The 16,144-nt window shown below is 40.6% G+C and overlaps 2 protein-coding genes across 2 annotated transcripts; both read left to right on the forward strand.

The window, feature by feature from the left end:
* The first annotated feature begins 2,279 nt into the window (after positions 1 to 2,279).
* On the forward strand, positions 2,280 to 3,830 carry LOC147873101 (kelch-like protein 10). The gene is made up of 2 exons (XM_087352591.1): positions 2,280 to 2,431; positions 3,530 to 3,830. Exons 1-2 carry the CDS (start codon positions 2,382 to 2,384, stop codon positions 3,828 to 3,830), a joined length of 351 nt encoding a protein of 116 aa, XP_087208717.1. The 5' UTR covers positions 2,280 to 2,381.
* A 6,603-nt stretch (positions 3,831 to 10,433) lies between these two features.
* On the forward strand, positions 10,434 to 15,852 carry LOC110838336 (kelch-like protein 10). The gene is made up of 4 exons (XM_087352592.1): positions 10,434 to 10,627; positions 12,766 to 12,920; positions 14,202 to 14,453; positions 15,552 to 15,852. The coding sequence occupies exons 2-4, from the start codon at positions 12,769 to 12,771 to the stop codon at positions 15,850 to 15,852; spliced, it is 705 nt and encodes a 234-aa protein (XP_087208718.1). The 5' UTR covers positions 10,434 to 10,627; positions 12,766 to 12,768.
* The last annotated feature ends 292 nt before the right edge of the window (positions 15,853 to 16,144 follow it).

Genomic DNA, 16,144 nt, shown 5'->3' on the forward strand with positions numbered 1-16,144 from the left:
TTAAATTATGCGTGTAATGACAAACACGCGGCATGACTTAATATTGCCTATATCAGTCACATCTTCAGGGTGATTAAGCCAAGAAGAGTGAGATTGGCGGGGCATGTGGAGTGCATGGATGGGGCGAGAGGTGTGAACCGGGTATTTTTGGAAAGCCTGAGTAGAAGAGGACGATGGGGAGATCTAGACGTAGATGGAGGATAATCTCAGGACTGATCTATGGGAGATAGGAGTTGAAAAGAGACTGGATTTTGTTGGCCCAGGGCAGGGTCTGGTGGAGGGCTTTGGTTAGTTCGGTGATGAAACTTCGTGTTCCGTAAGCCGTCTAAGAAGTTAGTTAGTTAGTTAGTTAGTTATATATCACATTTAAAGTTTATCATTTTGTATTGAATTTCAACAGGCTTTTCTATAAAAAAAGAAACAAACTCAGCTTGAGAATTTAACAGTAGCCTTTATGAAACATGAAGTTTTGTGTCCGAATATACTAGACCCGGTCTCTAAACCACATCCACAAGCAGATGAAGTCAATCTACACCTTCATTCCCCACCTCTGTAAGAACCATTTTAATATTATCCCAGCAACTCATAGGACTCTCAACTAACCTTTTCCTTTCAGGTCTACCGAATAAAATGTTGCACTTCTTGCCTCTGCCATGTGTACTACATGCACCGCCCATCTGATCACCCTTGATCTGACAGCCTGCAATTTATTAATTAGTGAAGAGTTCTATAAAGCTCCATATTACACAATTTTCGCCATTCCCTTGTCAGTAACTCTCTCGCAAGACCAGAAATTATTCTCTGTACCGTGTTCCCTCTCAGTCACTCTCAGTATGAAGAAAAATCTGTAACAACGATGGACTGTCTTTTCAGGAGATGGAGTCAAACCAAAGTCGCACCGAAACATCAGACCCCATGAAAGAGGTGAGAGAGGAGAAACTCTTTTGTGACGCGGTGTTGCGGTCGGAGGACGGCGGCGTCTTTCCGGTTCACAGAGTGATTCTGTCGAAGTGCAGCGCATATTTCAGGTTTGTTTATTAACTGACGTGGTTGATTAACACGTGAATTAAGGACATAATTGACGCCAATTCGTGTGTGAAATGTTTTATCCCCTTTGTTGTAGAAACCAGTATTTTTATACGGCTGATTGGCTTTTGTTATTTGTTCGTTGTCATAAAATCTCACGGCGTTGAGGAAGAAGAAGAAGAATGTCTTCTGGGCGTTGCGCCGTAGAAACTGAGTGGCATTTCAGACGTACCTACAGCCTTCTTTCTTTGATGATGGAGGCAGTAAGCGCCTCTGAAACGTCCGATAATTTCTACGAGACAACACGACGCAACATCGCAGAAGACTTTGGTGGTTTTTTGTACTAAATTTAAGTGCGGTTGTACAAAGGTGACAATTAATCGATCTGGACGGAGAAATAGAATCCATTTCCAAATGTCTTGGTTTTAAAGACGACCGACTCAGTCTAGAAGCAAGTTGGTAATGCACCTTCGTAACGCCATTGTCCAGGAACACTGAAAGCTGCTGTGTGCTGCTCTGTCTTAAATATAATAAACTGTAACAAAGAACCTCGCGAGATGTGTTTCATTGATAGGAAAAACTCCATCGAGAATTTATGTATACGTTAATTTGCTTGTGTTTTAAATAAAGTTGCGGTGCGTTCTTGAATTGAGAAATGAATTTTAACCGTGAGCCATTGTTTCTGTTTTCCAAGAGACGTTTCTCACGTCATGTTACAAGCTGTGCACCTCTTTCAGTTTTCAGACAATCAAATCTTTCCGTTTGTCTTGCATTGAAAATCCCTTAATTTGTAATAGGAAATTGTTTGCTGGTTGGTGATCACTTTTTAAGGCCGCGTAGAAACATGGGCTTTTCTTTCAAGTTGTTTACTGACGGAAAAATGTTTTGACAGAACAAATAGAATCAGTGAAATGTACAGCCTGCGATGTATGTTGAAATATTGTTTGGCTTTAAAATTTCTGTAATAGTTGTTATAACCTCGGATATCTCTTGAAGGAGTCAAGGTTACTTAAGAAAGGAGGTGGCCATTCTATAGTACAAATGTTCGCTGCTTAATTTCCGATTTTTAAGTTAAATTCTGTTAAGCCTTCGCCCGCTCTTCACCCACTCGCAGTTAATCTTGTCCCATTCGTACACATCCTTGAATTATTCAGATAACAAAAATTTATCCACCACATTGACAAAAGGATACTTTTATATGACTACGCGAGTCATAAAAACTTAAACTTTATGAGCATGAGGATTATGTTTATTTTGGCGAGGTGGACATCCGCTCCGACAACGCGGGTCAGCTGCTCGTGACGGCTGACAACTTGTGTATACCGGAACTTCGTAAACTCTGCTGCGACTTCCTCATGGACGCGATAGACATGGACAACTGTATCGACATCTTACGTGTCGCAAGGTAATTGATGTTTATTTGTCATTTGCTGTGACGCCAGCCTTCGTCAAGGGAGCGAAACAGCTTTACTTTACTGCCGGGTCGGAGATTAAAGCCTCTGACTGAGGACTGGACAAATTATTATGCGTTGGCATTTTGTCATTAATGTGCCTGTAATTTAAAAGATCTGATTTATCTGTATATGTTTTGATCGTTATTATGAGTAGCAGATGACTAATTTCACCATATAGAACTTTAATCACGACCTATTGGAGGTTCATAATTAAACCTGTCTTCCTCTCGAATTCTTATTCTTCGTTTCCTTCCTTCCTTTCTTTCTCTGCAGCATTCTTTGCTTCTTACATAATCCTCCCAACATCATTCAACATTCAGCCCCACATATTTCTGCATACAGCAAAACTTCTGTTAACCGACCCTCGATTATCTGATTCCCGCATTAAGCGGCCGAATTTCAAACAGATCGGTTTCCACCAGCGAGAGTGGTTAAAGCTATGTCCACGCGATACAATTCACTAATCTAACCTAATCACATCCAGATTTTGCTGATTATTATGAATACGTCAGAACATTTAGAGAATTGGTTGTTATCGGAAAAAGACGAAGACCGATCCGCTGGTTCCCGTAGAAGCTGAACCCCTACTCCTTCTTGTTCAGGACAACATAGCAAGCAAATCAACTGACATCGGCAAAATCACACCACAATTTCCACATCGTGCGGTGGACAGAATGACTCATAAATTCACTTTTTTAGTACAGCGACTCTCTCGAACAGCGCTCACGTGTGAGTTTTGCCGTCGGCTGGCGCGTGCCTTTGTTTGAACATATAATCTTGTCACGAGGACGAGCGGGCATTGACTGGGAACCTTCAGAGCCGAAAACTTTCTATTTTGCCACGGTTAAACGGAACGTCTCTCATCGATGCCTCTCCACGTGTCTGGTCTAAGTCTCGCTCATTTGGGCTTCAAACGGCTAAGGTAAAAACTTCAGGCGAAATACTGTGGTGTGCAAATTGTTGAGAATCCAGTTCTTGCTGCAGTGTTACAATGTGTAAGATTTTGAAGGCGATCGATTCTGAGTCGGCTCTTACCTTCGCTGTCGCAGGTTACTCTCCTTCGCCGACCTCAAGATTCACGCTCGTCGCTTCGTTCTGCGCCAATTCGTGGAACTGTCTCAGCAGAGCGAACATCTGCTGGAACTGCCTGTTGAGGAGCTGCAAGCGATAATTGAGGCCGAGGAACTGAACGTAAAGGAAGAGAAAGTTGTGTGGGAGTGCATTCTCCGGTGGATCAACCGCGATCCGGACAACAGGAAAGGTCACATCGCGGGCCTTTTGAAGGTCGCCAGACTGGGACGACTTGATGCAAAGTTTTTCAATGAGACGGTCAGTAAGCTCCTGAAATAGTGGATGTTTATTGGAAATAAATCCCGCATTTTCAATTTCATATTCACACGTGTTCTTAACTAATTAATGCAAATCGTGAGTCTTTTACTTCGTCACGTGTAAGCCCGCCTGTCTGTCCGCATTTCCAGCTCGAGAACGTTTAAACGGATGTTCATTAGATTTAATACTAACAAGTTTTAACAGAGCCTGGCACTCACTGATTAAGCTATCACAGAACAGAGGACAGGTAACACACTTCGATTGGGATCTCCCTTCTTCTGTGTTCTTAAGTTGTTGGATCCGAAATATAAATTTTTTTACGCACAAGAAAAGCTCGTGCGAATTTCGCGTTAATGCTTCTAACCTGCCTCGGCAATTAAATAATCTCATCCTTACAATCTATTCGATGTAGTTCCGGGACCGGTTGTCCTGACATACGTTTTACGTTGTTTTATTTATTTCTTTCAGGCACATTCTGTGATAGTATGGAAACTAGGCCGTAGTCCATTCTTTCAACGTACGAGGTGCGATCAGAAAGTTTACAGACTGTGTCAATTGAGGGCGAACTGGACGTAGGTTGCAGTCTACCTTCTCTTAATATCGGACACACAACACATCATTACAACCCGATATAAAACATCCAAGCACAACCTCCAAATTTAAAGGAAGAGACAAAAACTTAAAATTAAACAAATCAAATTAATCAATATACGCAACGCAAGATGTACAACAGTTTTAAAATATATTAAAATTGAAAGACCTGATGATGATGTAATACACATTGAAACATGTCGTCGATACAAAAAATGTAACAAGATGCAGTATCTACTGAGAATGTTATAATTTTAAGTAATTTTAAACAACATTATTTTAAGTTTGTGTATAGACGAAAAATAAAATATTGTATCAATAAAACACAAACATGACGCAATTAAGATATAAAAAAAGTCTATTGAAAGTTTTGTAAAAAGCAGGACGTCGATATTTATCATTCAATTTATCTCCCACGCAATGTACTTTATGTATGATGTGACGTTTTAGGTTCTAAGGTCTTTAGGTAATTTGGGTGGCACTTTTCCTCTGGACACGGCGATATTTTGCGAATAGGCGCTCCGAATGATTTATGTACTTTTCACAAAACGCAGACCGCAGTGTAAAACTTACGTTGTTACTTATCATCTTCTCGTTGGCACGACAATATTAAAACCGATCTTAAGGAAATCATGTTTGAGGGTGTGGTCTACGTTCTTCATTTTGCTCGGGGTCGGCGCCACACGAAAGTCGGAAAACGCTGCGATGCCAACGTCGTTTGGTTAAAATCAGATCCTGACTACGACAACCCGTCTACGGCGTCCTCAGCCTCTTCAGAAAGGTAATTTGAAATTGTGCCGATGAGACGTTCGTTCACACGGCTACAAGCATTTCCAGCAGCAAAGTATGCTTCTTTATCTATATGACCTCGTCCTTGCCATCCTATTTCTTGGAGTGCTACTACATCCAGTTTATATTTAACAATTTCGTTTCCTATTTCATTCATCTTTCCTGGTCTTAGCATGGTTCCCACGTTCCAAGTTGCTAGAGTTATATCGTTTTTCCTTGCCAACTGACGAAGAACTGTTTGAGAAACCTTCCAAAAAGAAAATGCACAAGAAGAAATCTTATCATTAGTGTTTGTGTAGTCACATCTTGATTTTCACAAATGAATAAATTCATGTCACATGTGTATATAAGCTGGAATTAATGTCTCATTTATAAGTAGCATCAAAAGTCTTAAGTTATTTTTTCCCCCGAGTGCAAGTCGCATTATGTTAAGACCACCACAACTCCTGTTAGAAGCGTAACTCAAAATGGAAACCATGGGGACGAAGTGAGAGATCATCAAAGAGGTTTTCCACTCACTTGTTACAGGAAAACAAACATGGACATTTTTGTTCACTCTAAGTCAGGGAAACCTGAACTTCATATTTATCAGATTTTAAGTATATCCTACGTTATTTTGGGAAGGAAATGTGAAAGTAAATTTAAGGAATGTCAGCAAATTTATATTAATGTTTATTTTATCTTACATTCACACATTACTCTTACACTAGAAACTTTATTACTAGATGAGAATTTTATATTAAACAGTGTGTACACTGCATATTGTTTATTAATCTGTTTGTGCAGCTGAGTTATGATTAAGACATCAAGACAGGAAAAGAAAGAAGGATAAATGCGTGAGACATCAAGTTCTCATGGTAGTCAGTATGAAGATGGCTGTCTTCTGGGATGCTGCATCGTATAGTTTGGTAGAAGTTTGTCGACGCCTCTGAAATGCCAGTAAACTACCAGATTACATTACAACATTTCAGAAGTCATCTTCACTTTCTGTATAGTTCATTTTTAAGTGGAGTGGATTTATTTGAGGTCGGAACGCAAAAATTCTTTTAAGAATTAGTGAGTCGAGTTATCTCTCTCAAGACTCCTTCCACAGTAGTGGATCATCTGAAGCAAGGATTGCCATTAATAAGTGAATTACGCTTCTTCTCATACTTCCTATTTTCTTCACTACTGACCTTAAAGCAATCCTAGTTTCTTGCCAACGCACTATGAACGGCCAAAAATACATTCTCATTACAAGGTAAACATTTGCGTAATATGAAGTTCCTTAACAAATCTCCTTATTTACACCCCTGGACAGAGAGAAACGCTTAATGGAACCTGCACCTTGTCGTGGTGCCTCCCTAGCCAGATTGGCCGAGGGGGAGAGGTACCCTGGTCCTCCAGGTTGGGGGTTGGTCGCAAGGCTAACAACCTTGCACAGTAAAAAGGAAGATATTTCGAAACCTCGATCAAAGCCTCGAACGGACGGACCTAACAGAGGAGAAATGAGGAGGCCATGGACCGAATACGGACCGGAGAGCGGTAGAAGAAGAAGAAGAAGGGCGGAGAGAAAACTGCTTATTACTGTACTCTATTTTGTTTCTCATTTTGCCAACCTCACTGGCAATATAGCAACAACCCATTTTCTTTTCAGTATTAAAAATTAGGTATACCGTGTCAGTATCAATGGTTCTGTACTGTTTAAATACTAAAACATTTAATGCGCTTTTATTATTCAAACATGAAACAATTACATTGGAAGGGCCCAAAAATATATATAGAAAAAACCATGAACATGTCACCTACACAAAAAACAAATGACTGAAGATGCAATTTTAGTAATGTTAAAATTTCCGATTTGCAAGCAATTTGCAAATGTGAAAAAATGCCCTTGAATACAATCAGATTATTAATCATAGCTTGAGTGGGATTCGAACCCAAACCAAACGGCACAAGACCACGCCTCAGACCGCACGGCCAATCTGAAGGCGCGTTTCTTCATATTAACGCAGTGATTTCTGTCTAATAAACTTTAAAGGGAAAAGTTTTGTTGTACGCGATTTAGTTTCATATTTCAAATAATCGATCCAAATTTCTTCAATCATTCTGCGTAGTTTTGTGAGAATAAATTAAAACAAAGTTTATACAAGATGACGACCACAGCCGGTTTAGGGCGTCTTGAGCACTGGGATTGTGGGTTCGCTTCCAACTCGCGTTTTTGACTGCTGTCTCGTGGATATATTCCCCTTGTCAAAGGAGTCCTGCCGAGTGGCTTCAAGGATTCGCACTTGCTTCTGAATTAGAACACGTCAGAAGACGCGCACCGGAAAAACTGGAGAAGAGAAAATTCTGCCTATTAAAAGCATTTTCCGTTTCCTGTAAGTAGCGCAGACGCAGTAATGTCGTCAAGTCGCTCCTCTGAGTGCACGTGCACCCTTCCGAAGTCGCATCACGAGTTCCTGACCATGGTTCCGCGCTTGGGGCGCCTGCAGCGAGCAAATTTCAAATTAAAACTGAATAGAAATTATTTGCCATCACAGACTTTGCTTCGAGTGGCAGAGCAACGAAGCAGAACTTTAGCGAATGCGTCGTTAAATTGTTCAAGTTGTTGGACATCTCCAATCTGAAAACTAAAGTTTACAAAACAATAATTTTGCCTGTTGTTTTGTATGGGTGCGAAACATGGTCCCTCACTCTGAGGGAGAAACACAGATTGAAGGTGTTTGAGAAGACGATATGGTATGGAGAAAACTGCATAATGACGAACTTAAAAATCTGTACTCCTCCGCCAGTATTGTCAGGGTGATTAAGTCTAGAAGAATGAGATGGGCTGGGCATGTAGCGCGCATGGATGGGACAAGAGGTGTGCACCGGGTATTGGTTAGGAAGCCTGAGGGGAAGAGACCACTGGGGAGACCTAGACGTAGATGGGAGGATAATGTCAGGCGGGATCTATGGGAGATAGGAGTTGAAGGAGACTGGATTTTGTTGGCCCAGGACAGGGACCGATGGAGGGCTTTGGTTAGTTCTGTGATGAACCTTCAGGTTCCGCAAGGCATCTAGGTAGTTAGTTAGTTGGACATCTCCATTACCAGGTTTACCAGGAATGGTAAATCAGAAAGGAATTTAGCTATGTGTTTGCGTATGTGAAAGATTGTGGTTGGTAAACAATTTCAAGTTGTTAGACTCGAAATATAAATTATTTACGTACAAGAAAAGCTCGTGCAAATTTCGCGTTAATGCTTCTAACCTGCCTCTAGAATTAAATAATCTCATTCCTACAATCTATTCGATGTAGGTCCGAGACCGGTTGTCCTGGCATAAGTTTTTCGTGGTTTTATTTATTTCTTTCAGGCACATTCTGTGATAGTACCGGAAACTAGGCCGTAGTCCTTTCTTTCAAAGTATTTTACAATTTATTGTTCATTACTCGTTCCATCATTCGACGTAATGCACTTTAGATTACAAATATCGTTGTTAAATAAGCCGTAAATACAACATTCCAAGTTAAAGACCATAATTTCATGATGATCTACTAGAGTTCTTGTACCGTAGAGGCTGAAGATACGACTTTTAAGATTACGGCGTGTGTATTCGTCTTTCACAATTCATGCGACACCAATTAATAACCTCGTTCGAATTCATGCAATTATCATTATAAGAGTATCAGAAATAAGACCGTACTTTCGCTTAACAAAAGTCAGTTTTTGAATTCTATCCTGCTTGAAGTAAATCGCCCGTGGTCATCTGAACCCCTACAAATGGAATCCCTATCCTGATACTCTTTGTGCAAGAGACATTGGATTCAATTTACGTAATTTACCGCTGGTTTATTTCCCGTTTTTATCGGCTTTAACAAGTCTATTGAAAGTTTTGTAAAAAGCAGGACGTCGATATTTATCATTCAATTTATCTCCCACGCAATGTTAGCTACTTTATGTATGATGTGACGTTTTAGGTTCTAAGGTCTTTAGGTAATTTGGTTGGCACTTTTCCTCTGGACACGGCGATATTTTGCGAATAGGCGCTCCGAATGATTTATGTACTTTTCACAAAACGCAGACCGCAATGTAAAACTTACGTTGTTATTTATCATCTTCTCGTTACCTTGAACTTGAGGTCGCCGACAGGAGGTTTGGCGTACGGAATTCCAAGAAACGACACTTACTATTTCTTATTTCGGATAGATGCTAAAACTTTTCCCTTCAGCAAACCTTGTTACACCCTAACTATTGGTTTACTTGAGGTCTCCTCCTCCGACGCGAGGCTGCTAGTAATACACAAGCACAGCATCTGCAGTGCCAACGCGGAGATCCGACGGCCCGCCGTGTCTCCACGTCTGTGCGCTGGACTCCAGAAATCCAGATCCATTTTAAGCTACTGCGTTATTTATCAGCAGCACTGCTCACAATTATTCAGATTACTTTAAAATTTTGAAACATTTTTTTGTGTATTAAAAATGTGTGCGTCTTGTGGAAATGTCGGTGAATCAAATAAGAACCTAACAAGTCAGAACGAAATTACATGTTCAGTTGATGAGCGATATATGTCTCCATTGTGACATGGATTAGACCCAGAAAGAGATAACAATTATGATTTCCATCTCAGACTCCTTGAAAAGAGAGATCAGCCAACTTCAGAGGCATTACACTTCCATTGTCTACGCCACAACCGCGAAACATGGGTCCCTCAGGCCCCCGGAAACATTTTCCCTGGTCCAGAGGTGACGGGCTCAACAGCCCCGGGGCCTTGAAAAATTATTTTTAAAATTAATCAAGTAAAATAAAACCCGTCGTTATTTTTAAATAAGGGAAATTAAATTGCAATTCTTTCTTAAGCAGCTTCTAATTATTTTTAAATTTATTTCCTTCTGATAAAGAACACATTTAATATTAATTATTCACTTTTTGCATTTATGATTGAATGTAACTAAATTATAAGCTACTTATTTTTGTTGTTTTTCAATTACCAACAATGTGTAAATATGGACCGACAATGGTCAGCCTTTACGTGAACTCCTGCGTGCATAACAATGCAAGAAAAATCATTGTAATTTGCAAACTACACCTGCAACAATCTTGCCTGATCATGCCGTAAGGCTCTTTTCTCGTTTCTTATGCGTGCAATATAATAGCCTGAATGAACCGTATTGAACTCCACTCCTTTACATAAGAAACTAATTGTTACGTCATCTGTTTACTCGGCTTTGTTGTTACATTATTGCCGTCAACAATCCGATTTCGTTATTGCAGAAAGAGCTGAGCTGTGAATCGCTTGTAGAAGAAGTGCGTCGTAGAGTGCTGTTAAAAATGTTTTAGAAAATAACAAGTACATATCTTATATAGGAATTATTAAGAAATCTGTGAAACCGCCCTCCACGCTCTCAATTTTAGTTTTGGTTAAACTGATCATCGCCCGTGGACATCGTGGTCTCATACATTTGAACAAACTTTGAGGTAAGGGATTCCTATTCATTGTTCATCACATATAATGTTTTCATCTGCATTTGTAAACTCGTGTAAGAGAATTAGGCTTATCTTCTTTTAAACACAATTTCAAGTAATATTAAATTGATTTCTGTTTGTTGATAGTAAAAGAATATTCCAGCAGGCAATTAACTTTTTACAAATTTAAAGGAATAATAATGTGTTTCGTAGCCCAGAATCGTAATAAAAATATGTGGATGTTAAGAAGTGGGGTGTATATTCTGAACAATAATTCTAAAGCTTTACATTTCCTGATACATAGACATTATTAAAACGTTTTAGGGAACTGAGAAGAATTTTTAATTCGGATTTAGAAGCCTAATTATCGGTGAATCTCCCTTCATTATCTTCCTACATCAGCAGATTAAATCCGGGGAATGCTTGCTGTTATTGAGTGCAAAGAATTTATGGGTGCAAAACGTGGTCTCTCACTTTGAGGGAGGAACATAGACTGAGGGACTGTGAGAACAAAGTGTTGAGGAAGATGTTTGGACCCAAAACGGGAGTGGGACAGATAATAGAGAAAATTCATGACGAGCTCCTCACCCGATGTTGTTGGGGGGGGGGGGGGGGGGGGGGGGGTGTTTACAAGGCCTGAAGGGAGGAGACCTCTGGGAAGATCTCGGCGTCAGTGGGAGGATAACATTAAGATGGACCTTAGGGAGATGGGACTCGATGAAGCGAACTGGTTCAGGATATACACCAGTGGCGGGATTTTTGAAGTCGATAATGAACTTTCTGGTTCAGTAAAGGAAGTGGGCTGTTCTTTGTCGAGCCGAGTACCAATCGACTTTTCATAGAATAACTTGATCATTGCAGTGTGTGAGTGGCGTGACTTAGGCCTGATCTACGAATGCGTTAGAACGACTGAGAGCTTTTGTGACTGTTCCCAACTGTAATTCTCGCGTTAATTGATACATTTAAATTACATTTGGTGCTTATAGTGTATATAAATTTGTAATTTAGGCAGGAAATTCCTTAATCACGTAAGCTCTTACGCACTTTTAGTTCTACAGAGAGAAGAACTCGAAAATTTTATGCTTATGAAAAGGTGCAACCTTCTTTTTCCAAAATTTGTTAACTGCCTGGTTCTGCAACAAAAGTCACGCAATTTCTATGGCATATTCTTTTCGTAATTTTTTAAAATCGATTCACCAGAGTAGAGGCATTCAAGACTTTATGGATTATATTGATACTTTATATGTAATGTCTACGTGGATTACATATAAAAAGATTTAAATTATGCGTGTAATGACAAACACGCGGCATGACTTAATATTGCCTATATCAGTCACATCTTCAGGGTGATTAAGCCAAGAAGAGTGAGATTGGCGGGGCATGTGGAGTGCATGGATGGGGCGAGAGGTGTGAACCGGGTATTTTTGGAAAGCCTGAGTAGAAGAGGACGATGGGGAGATCTAGACGTAGATGGAGGATAATCTCAGGACTGATCTATGGGAGATAGGAGTTGAAAAGAGACTGGATTTTGTTGGCCCAGGGCAGGGTCTGGTGGAGGGCTTTGGTTAGTTCGGTGATGAAACTTCGTGTTCCGTAAGCCGTCTAAGAAGTTAGTTAGTTAGTTAGTTAGTTATATATCACATTTAAAGTTTATCATTTTGTATTGAATTTCAACAGGCTTTTCTATAAAAAAAGAAACAAACTCAGCTTGAGAATTTAACAGTAGCCTTTATGAAACATGAAGTTTTGTGTCCGAATATACTAGACCCGGTCTCTAAACCACATCCACAAGCAGATGAAGTCAATCTACACCTTCATTCCCCACCTCTGTAAGAACCATTTTAATATTATCCCAGCAACTCATAGGACTCTCAACTAACCTTTTCCTTTCAGGTCTACCGAATAAAATGTTGCACTTCTTGCCTCTGCCATGTGTACTACATGCACCGCCCATCTGATCACCCTTGATCTGACAGCCTGCAATTTATTAATTAGTGAAGAGTTCTATAAAGCTCCATATTACACAATTTTCGCCATTCCCTTGTCAGTAACTCTCTCGCAAGACCAGAAATTATTCTCTGTACCGTGTTCCCTCTCAGTCACTCTCAGTATGAAGAAAAATCTGTAACAACGATGGACTGTCTTTTCAGGAGATGGAGTCAAACCAAAGTCGCACCGAAACATCAGACCCCATGAAAGAGGTGAGAGAGGAGAAACTCTTTTGTGACGCGGTGTTGCGGTCGGAGGACGGCGGCGTCTTTCCGGTTCACAGAGTGATTCTGTCGAAGTGCAGCGCATATTTCAGGTTTGTTTATTAACTGACGTGGTTGATTAACACGTGAATTAAGGACATAATTGACGCCAATTCGTGTGTGAAATGTTTTATCCCCTTTGTTGTAGAAACCAGTATTTTTATACGGCTGATTGGCTTTTGTTATTTGTTCGTTGTCATAAAATCTCACGGCGTTGAGGAAGAAGAAGAAGAATGTCTTCTGGGCGTTGCGCCGTAGAAACTGAGTGGCATTTCAGACGTACCTACAGCCTTCTTTCTTTGATGATGGAGGCAGTAAGCGCCTCTGAAACGTCCGATAATTTCTACGAGACAACACGACGCAACATCGCAGAAGACTTTGGTGGTTTTTTGTACTAAATTTAAGTGCGGTTGTACAAAGGTGACAATTAATCGATCTGGACGGAGAAATAGAATCCATTTCCAAATGTCTTGGTTTTAAAGACGACCGACTCAGTCTAGAAGCAAGTTGGTAATGCACCTTCGTAACGCCATTGTCCAGGAACACTGAAAGCTGCTGTGTGCTGCTCTGTCTTAAATATAATAAACTGTAACAAAGAACCTCGCGAGATGTGTTTCATTGATAGGAAAAACTCCATCGAGAATTTATGTATACGTTAATTTGCTTGTGTTTTAAATAAAGTTGCGGTGCGTTCTTGAATTGAGAAATGAATTTTAACCGTGAGCCATTGTTTCTGTTTTCCAAGAGACGTTTCTCACGTCATGTTACAAGCTGTGCACCTCTTTCAGTTTTCAGACAATCAAATCTTTCCGTTTGTCTTGCATTGAAAATCCCTTAATTTGTAATAGGAAATTGTTTGCTGGTTGGTGATCACTTTTTAAGGCCGCGTAGAAACATGGGCTTTTCTTTCAAGTTGTTTACTGACGGAAAAATGTTTTGACAGAACAAATAGAATCAGTGAAATGTACAGCCTGCGATGTATGTTGAAATATTGTTTGGCTTTAAAATTTCTGTAATAGTTGTTATAACCTCGGATATCTCTTGAAGGAGTCAAGGTTACTTAAGAAAGGAGGTGGCCATTCTATAGTACAAATGTTCGCTGCTTAATTTCCGATTTTTAAGTTAAATTCTGTTAAGCCTTCGCCCGCTCTTCACCCACTCGCAGTTAATCTTGTCCCATTCGTACACATCCTTGAATTATTCAGATAACAAAAATTTATCCACCACATTGACAAAAGGATACTTTTATATGACTACGCGAGTCATAAAAACTTAAACTTTATGAGCATGACTTGTAATTTTCTGCTCGTCGTTTCTCCAAATCGACGTTTCAGGAAACTGTTCACGACAATACAGCACACCAGTGAGGAGACAGATATTGTCCTCCGCGGAGTCAGCTCAGACATGATGACCCGGATACTGGATTATGTTTATTTTGGCGAGGTGGACATCCGCTCCGACAACGCGGGTCAGCTGCTCGTGACGGCTGACAACTTGTGTATACCGGAACTTCGTAAACTCTGCTGCGACTTCCTCATGGACGCGATAGACATGGACAACTGTATCGACATCTTACGTGTCGCAAGGTAATTGATGTTTATTTGTCATTTGCTGTGACGCCAGCCTTCGTCAAGGGAGCGAAACAGCTTTACTTTACTGCCGGGTCGGAGATTAAAGCCTCTGACTGAGGACTGGACAAATTATTATGCGTTGGCATTTTGTCATTAATGTGCCTGTAATTTAAAAGATCTGATTTATCTGTATATGTTTTGATCGTTATTATGAGTAGCAGATGACTAATTTCACCATATAGAACTTTAATCACGACCTATTGGAGGTTCATAATTAAACCTGTCTTCCTCTCGAATTCTTATTCTTCGTTTCCTTCCTTCCTTTCTTTCTCTGCAGCATTCTTTGCTTCTTACATAATCCTCCCAACATCATTCAACATTCAGCCCCACATATTTCTGCATACAGCAAAACTTCTGTTAACCGACCCTCGATTATCTGATTCCCGCATTAAGCGGCCGAATTTCAAACAGATCGGTTTCCACCAGCGAGAGTGGTTAAAGCTATGTCCACGCGATACAATTCACTAATCTAACCTAATCACATCCAGATTTTGCTGATTATTATGAATACGTCAGAACATTTAGAGAATTGGTTGTTATCGGAAAAAGACGAAGACCGATCCGCTGGTTCCCGTAGAAGCTGAACCCCTACTCCTTCTTGTTCAGGACAACATAGCAAGCAAATCAACTGACATCGGCAAAATCACACCACAATTTCCACATCGTGCGGTGGACAGAATGACTCATAAATTCACTTTTTTAGTACAGCGACTCTCTCGAACAGCGCTCACGTGTGAGTTTTGCCGTCGGCTGGCGCGTGCCTTTGTTTGAACATATAATCTTGTCACGAGGACGAGCGGGCATTGACTGGGAACCTTCAGAGCCGAAAACTTTCTATTTTGCCACGGTTAAACGGAACGTCTCTCATCGATGCCTCTCCACGTGTCTGGTCTAAGTCTCGCTCATTTGGGCTTCAAACGGCTAAGGTAAAAACTTCAGGCGAAATACTGTGGTGTGCAAATTGTTGAGAATCCAGTTCTTGCTGCAGTGTTACAATGTGTAAGATTTTGAAGGCGATCGATTCTGAGTCGGCTCTTACCTTCGCTGTCGCAGGTTACTCTCCTTCGCCGACCTCAAGATTCACGCTCGTCGCTTCGTTCTGCGCCAATTCGTGGAACTGTCTCAGCAGAGCGAACATCTGCTGGAACTGCCTGTTGAGGAGCTGCAAGCGATAATTGAGGCCGAGGAACTGAACGTAAAGGAAGAGAAAGTTGTGTGGGAGTGCATTCTCCGGTGGATCAACCGCGATCCGGACAACAGGAAAGGTCACATCGCGGGCCTTTTGAAGGTCGCCAGACTGGGACGACTTGATGCAAAGTTTTTCAATGAGACGGTCAGTAAGCTCCTGAAATAGTGGATGTTTATTGGAAATAAATCCCGCATTTTCAATTTCATATTCACACGTGTTCTTAACTAATTAATGCAAATCGTGAGTCTTTTACTTCGTCACGTGTAAGCCCGCCTGTCTGTCCGCATTTCCAGCTCGAGAACGTTTAAACGGATGTTCATTAGATTTAATACTAACAAGTTTTAACAGAGCCTGGCACTCACTGATTAAGCTATCACAGAACAGAGGACAGGTAACACACTTCGATTGGGATCTCCCTTCTTCTGTGTTCTTAAGTTGTTGGATCCGAAATATAAAT

Source organism: Zootermopsis nevadensis, unplaced genomic scaffold (genome assembly GCF_977971745.1).
Source record: "Zootermopsis nevadensis isolate Lab colony 2312 unplaced genomic scaffold, Znev_1.0 Znev_ptg000021l, whole genome shotgun sequence".
Lineage (NCBI taxonomy): Eukaryota > Metazoa > Arthropoda > Insecta > Blattodea > Termopsidae > Zootermopsis > Zootermopsis nevadensis.

Excerpts from the sequence above, each read along its gene's own strand:
- LOC147873101 (XM_087352591.1), top strand. The coding sequence starts at position 2,382 with ATGGACGCGATAGACATGGACAACTGTATCGACATCTTACGTGTCGCA. Across the intron at positions 2,432-3,529 it reads GACATCTTACGTGTCGCAAG|GTTACTCTCCTTCGCCGACC; the intron begins GTAATTGATGTT and ends TCGCTGTCGCAG.
- LOC110838336 (XM_087352592.1), top strand. The coding sequence starts at position 12,769 with ATGGAGTCAAACCAAAGTCGCACCGAAACATCAGACCCCATGAAAGAG. Across the intron at positions 12,921-14,201 it reads AAGTGCAGCGCATATTTCAG|GAAACTGTTCACGACAATAC; the intron begins GTTTGTTTATTA and ends TCGACGTTTCAG. Across the intron at positions 14,454-15,551 it reads GACATCTTACGTGTCGCAAG|GTTACTCTCCTTCGCCGACC; the intron begins GTAATTGATGTT and ends TCGCTGTCGCAG.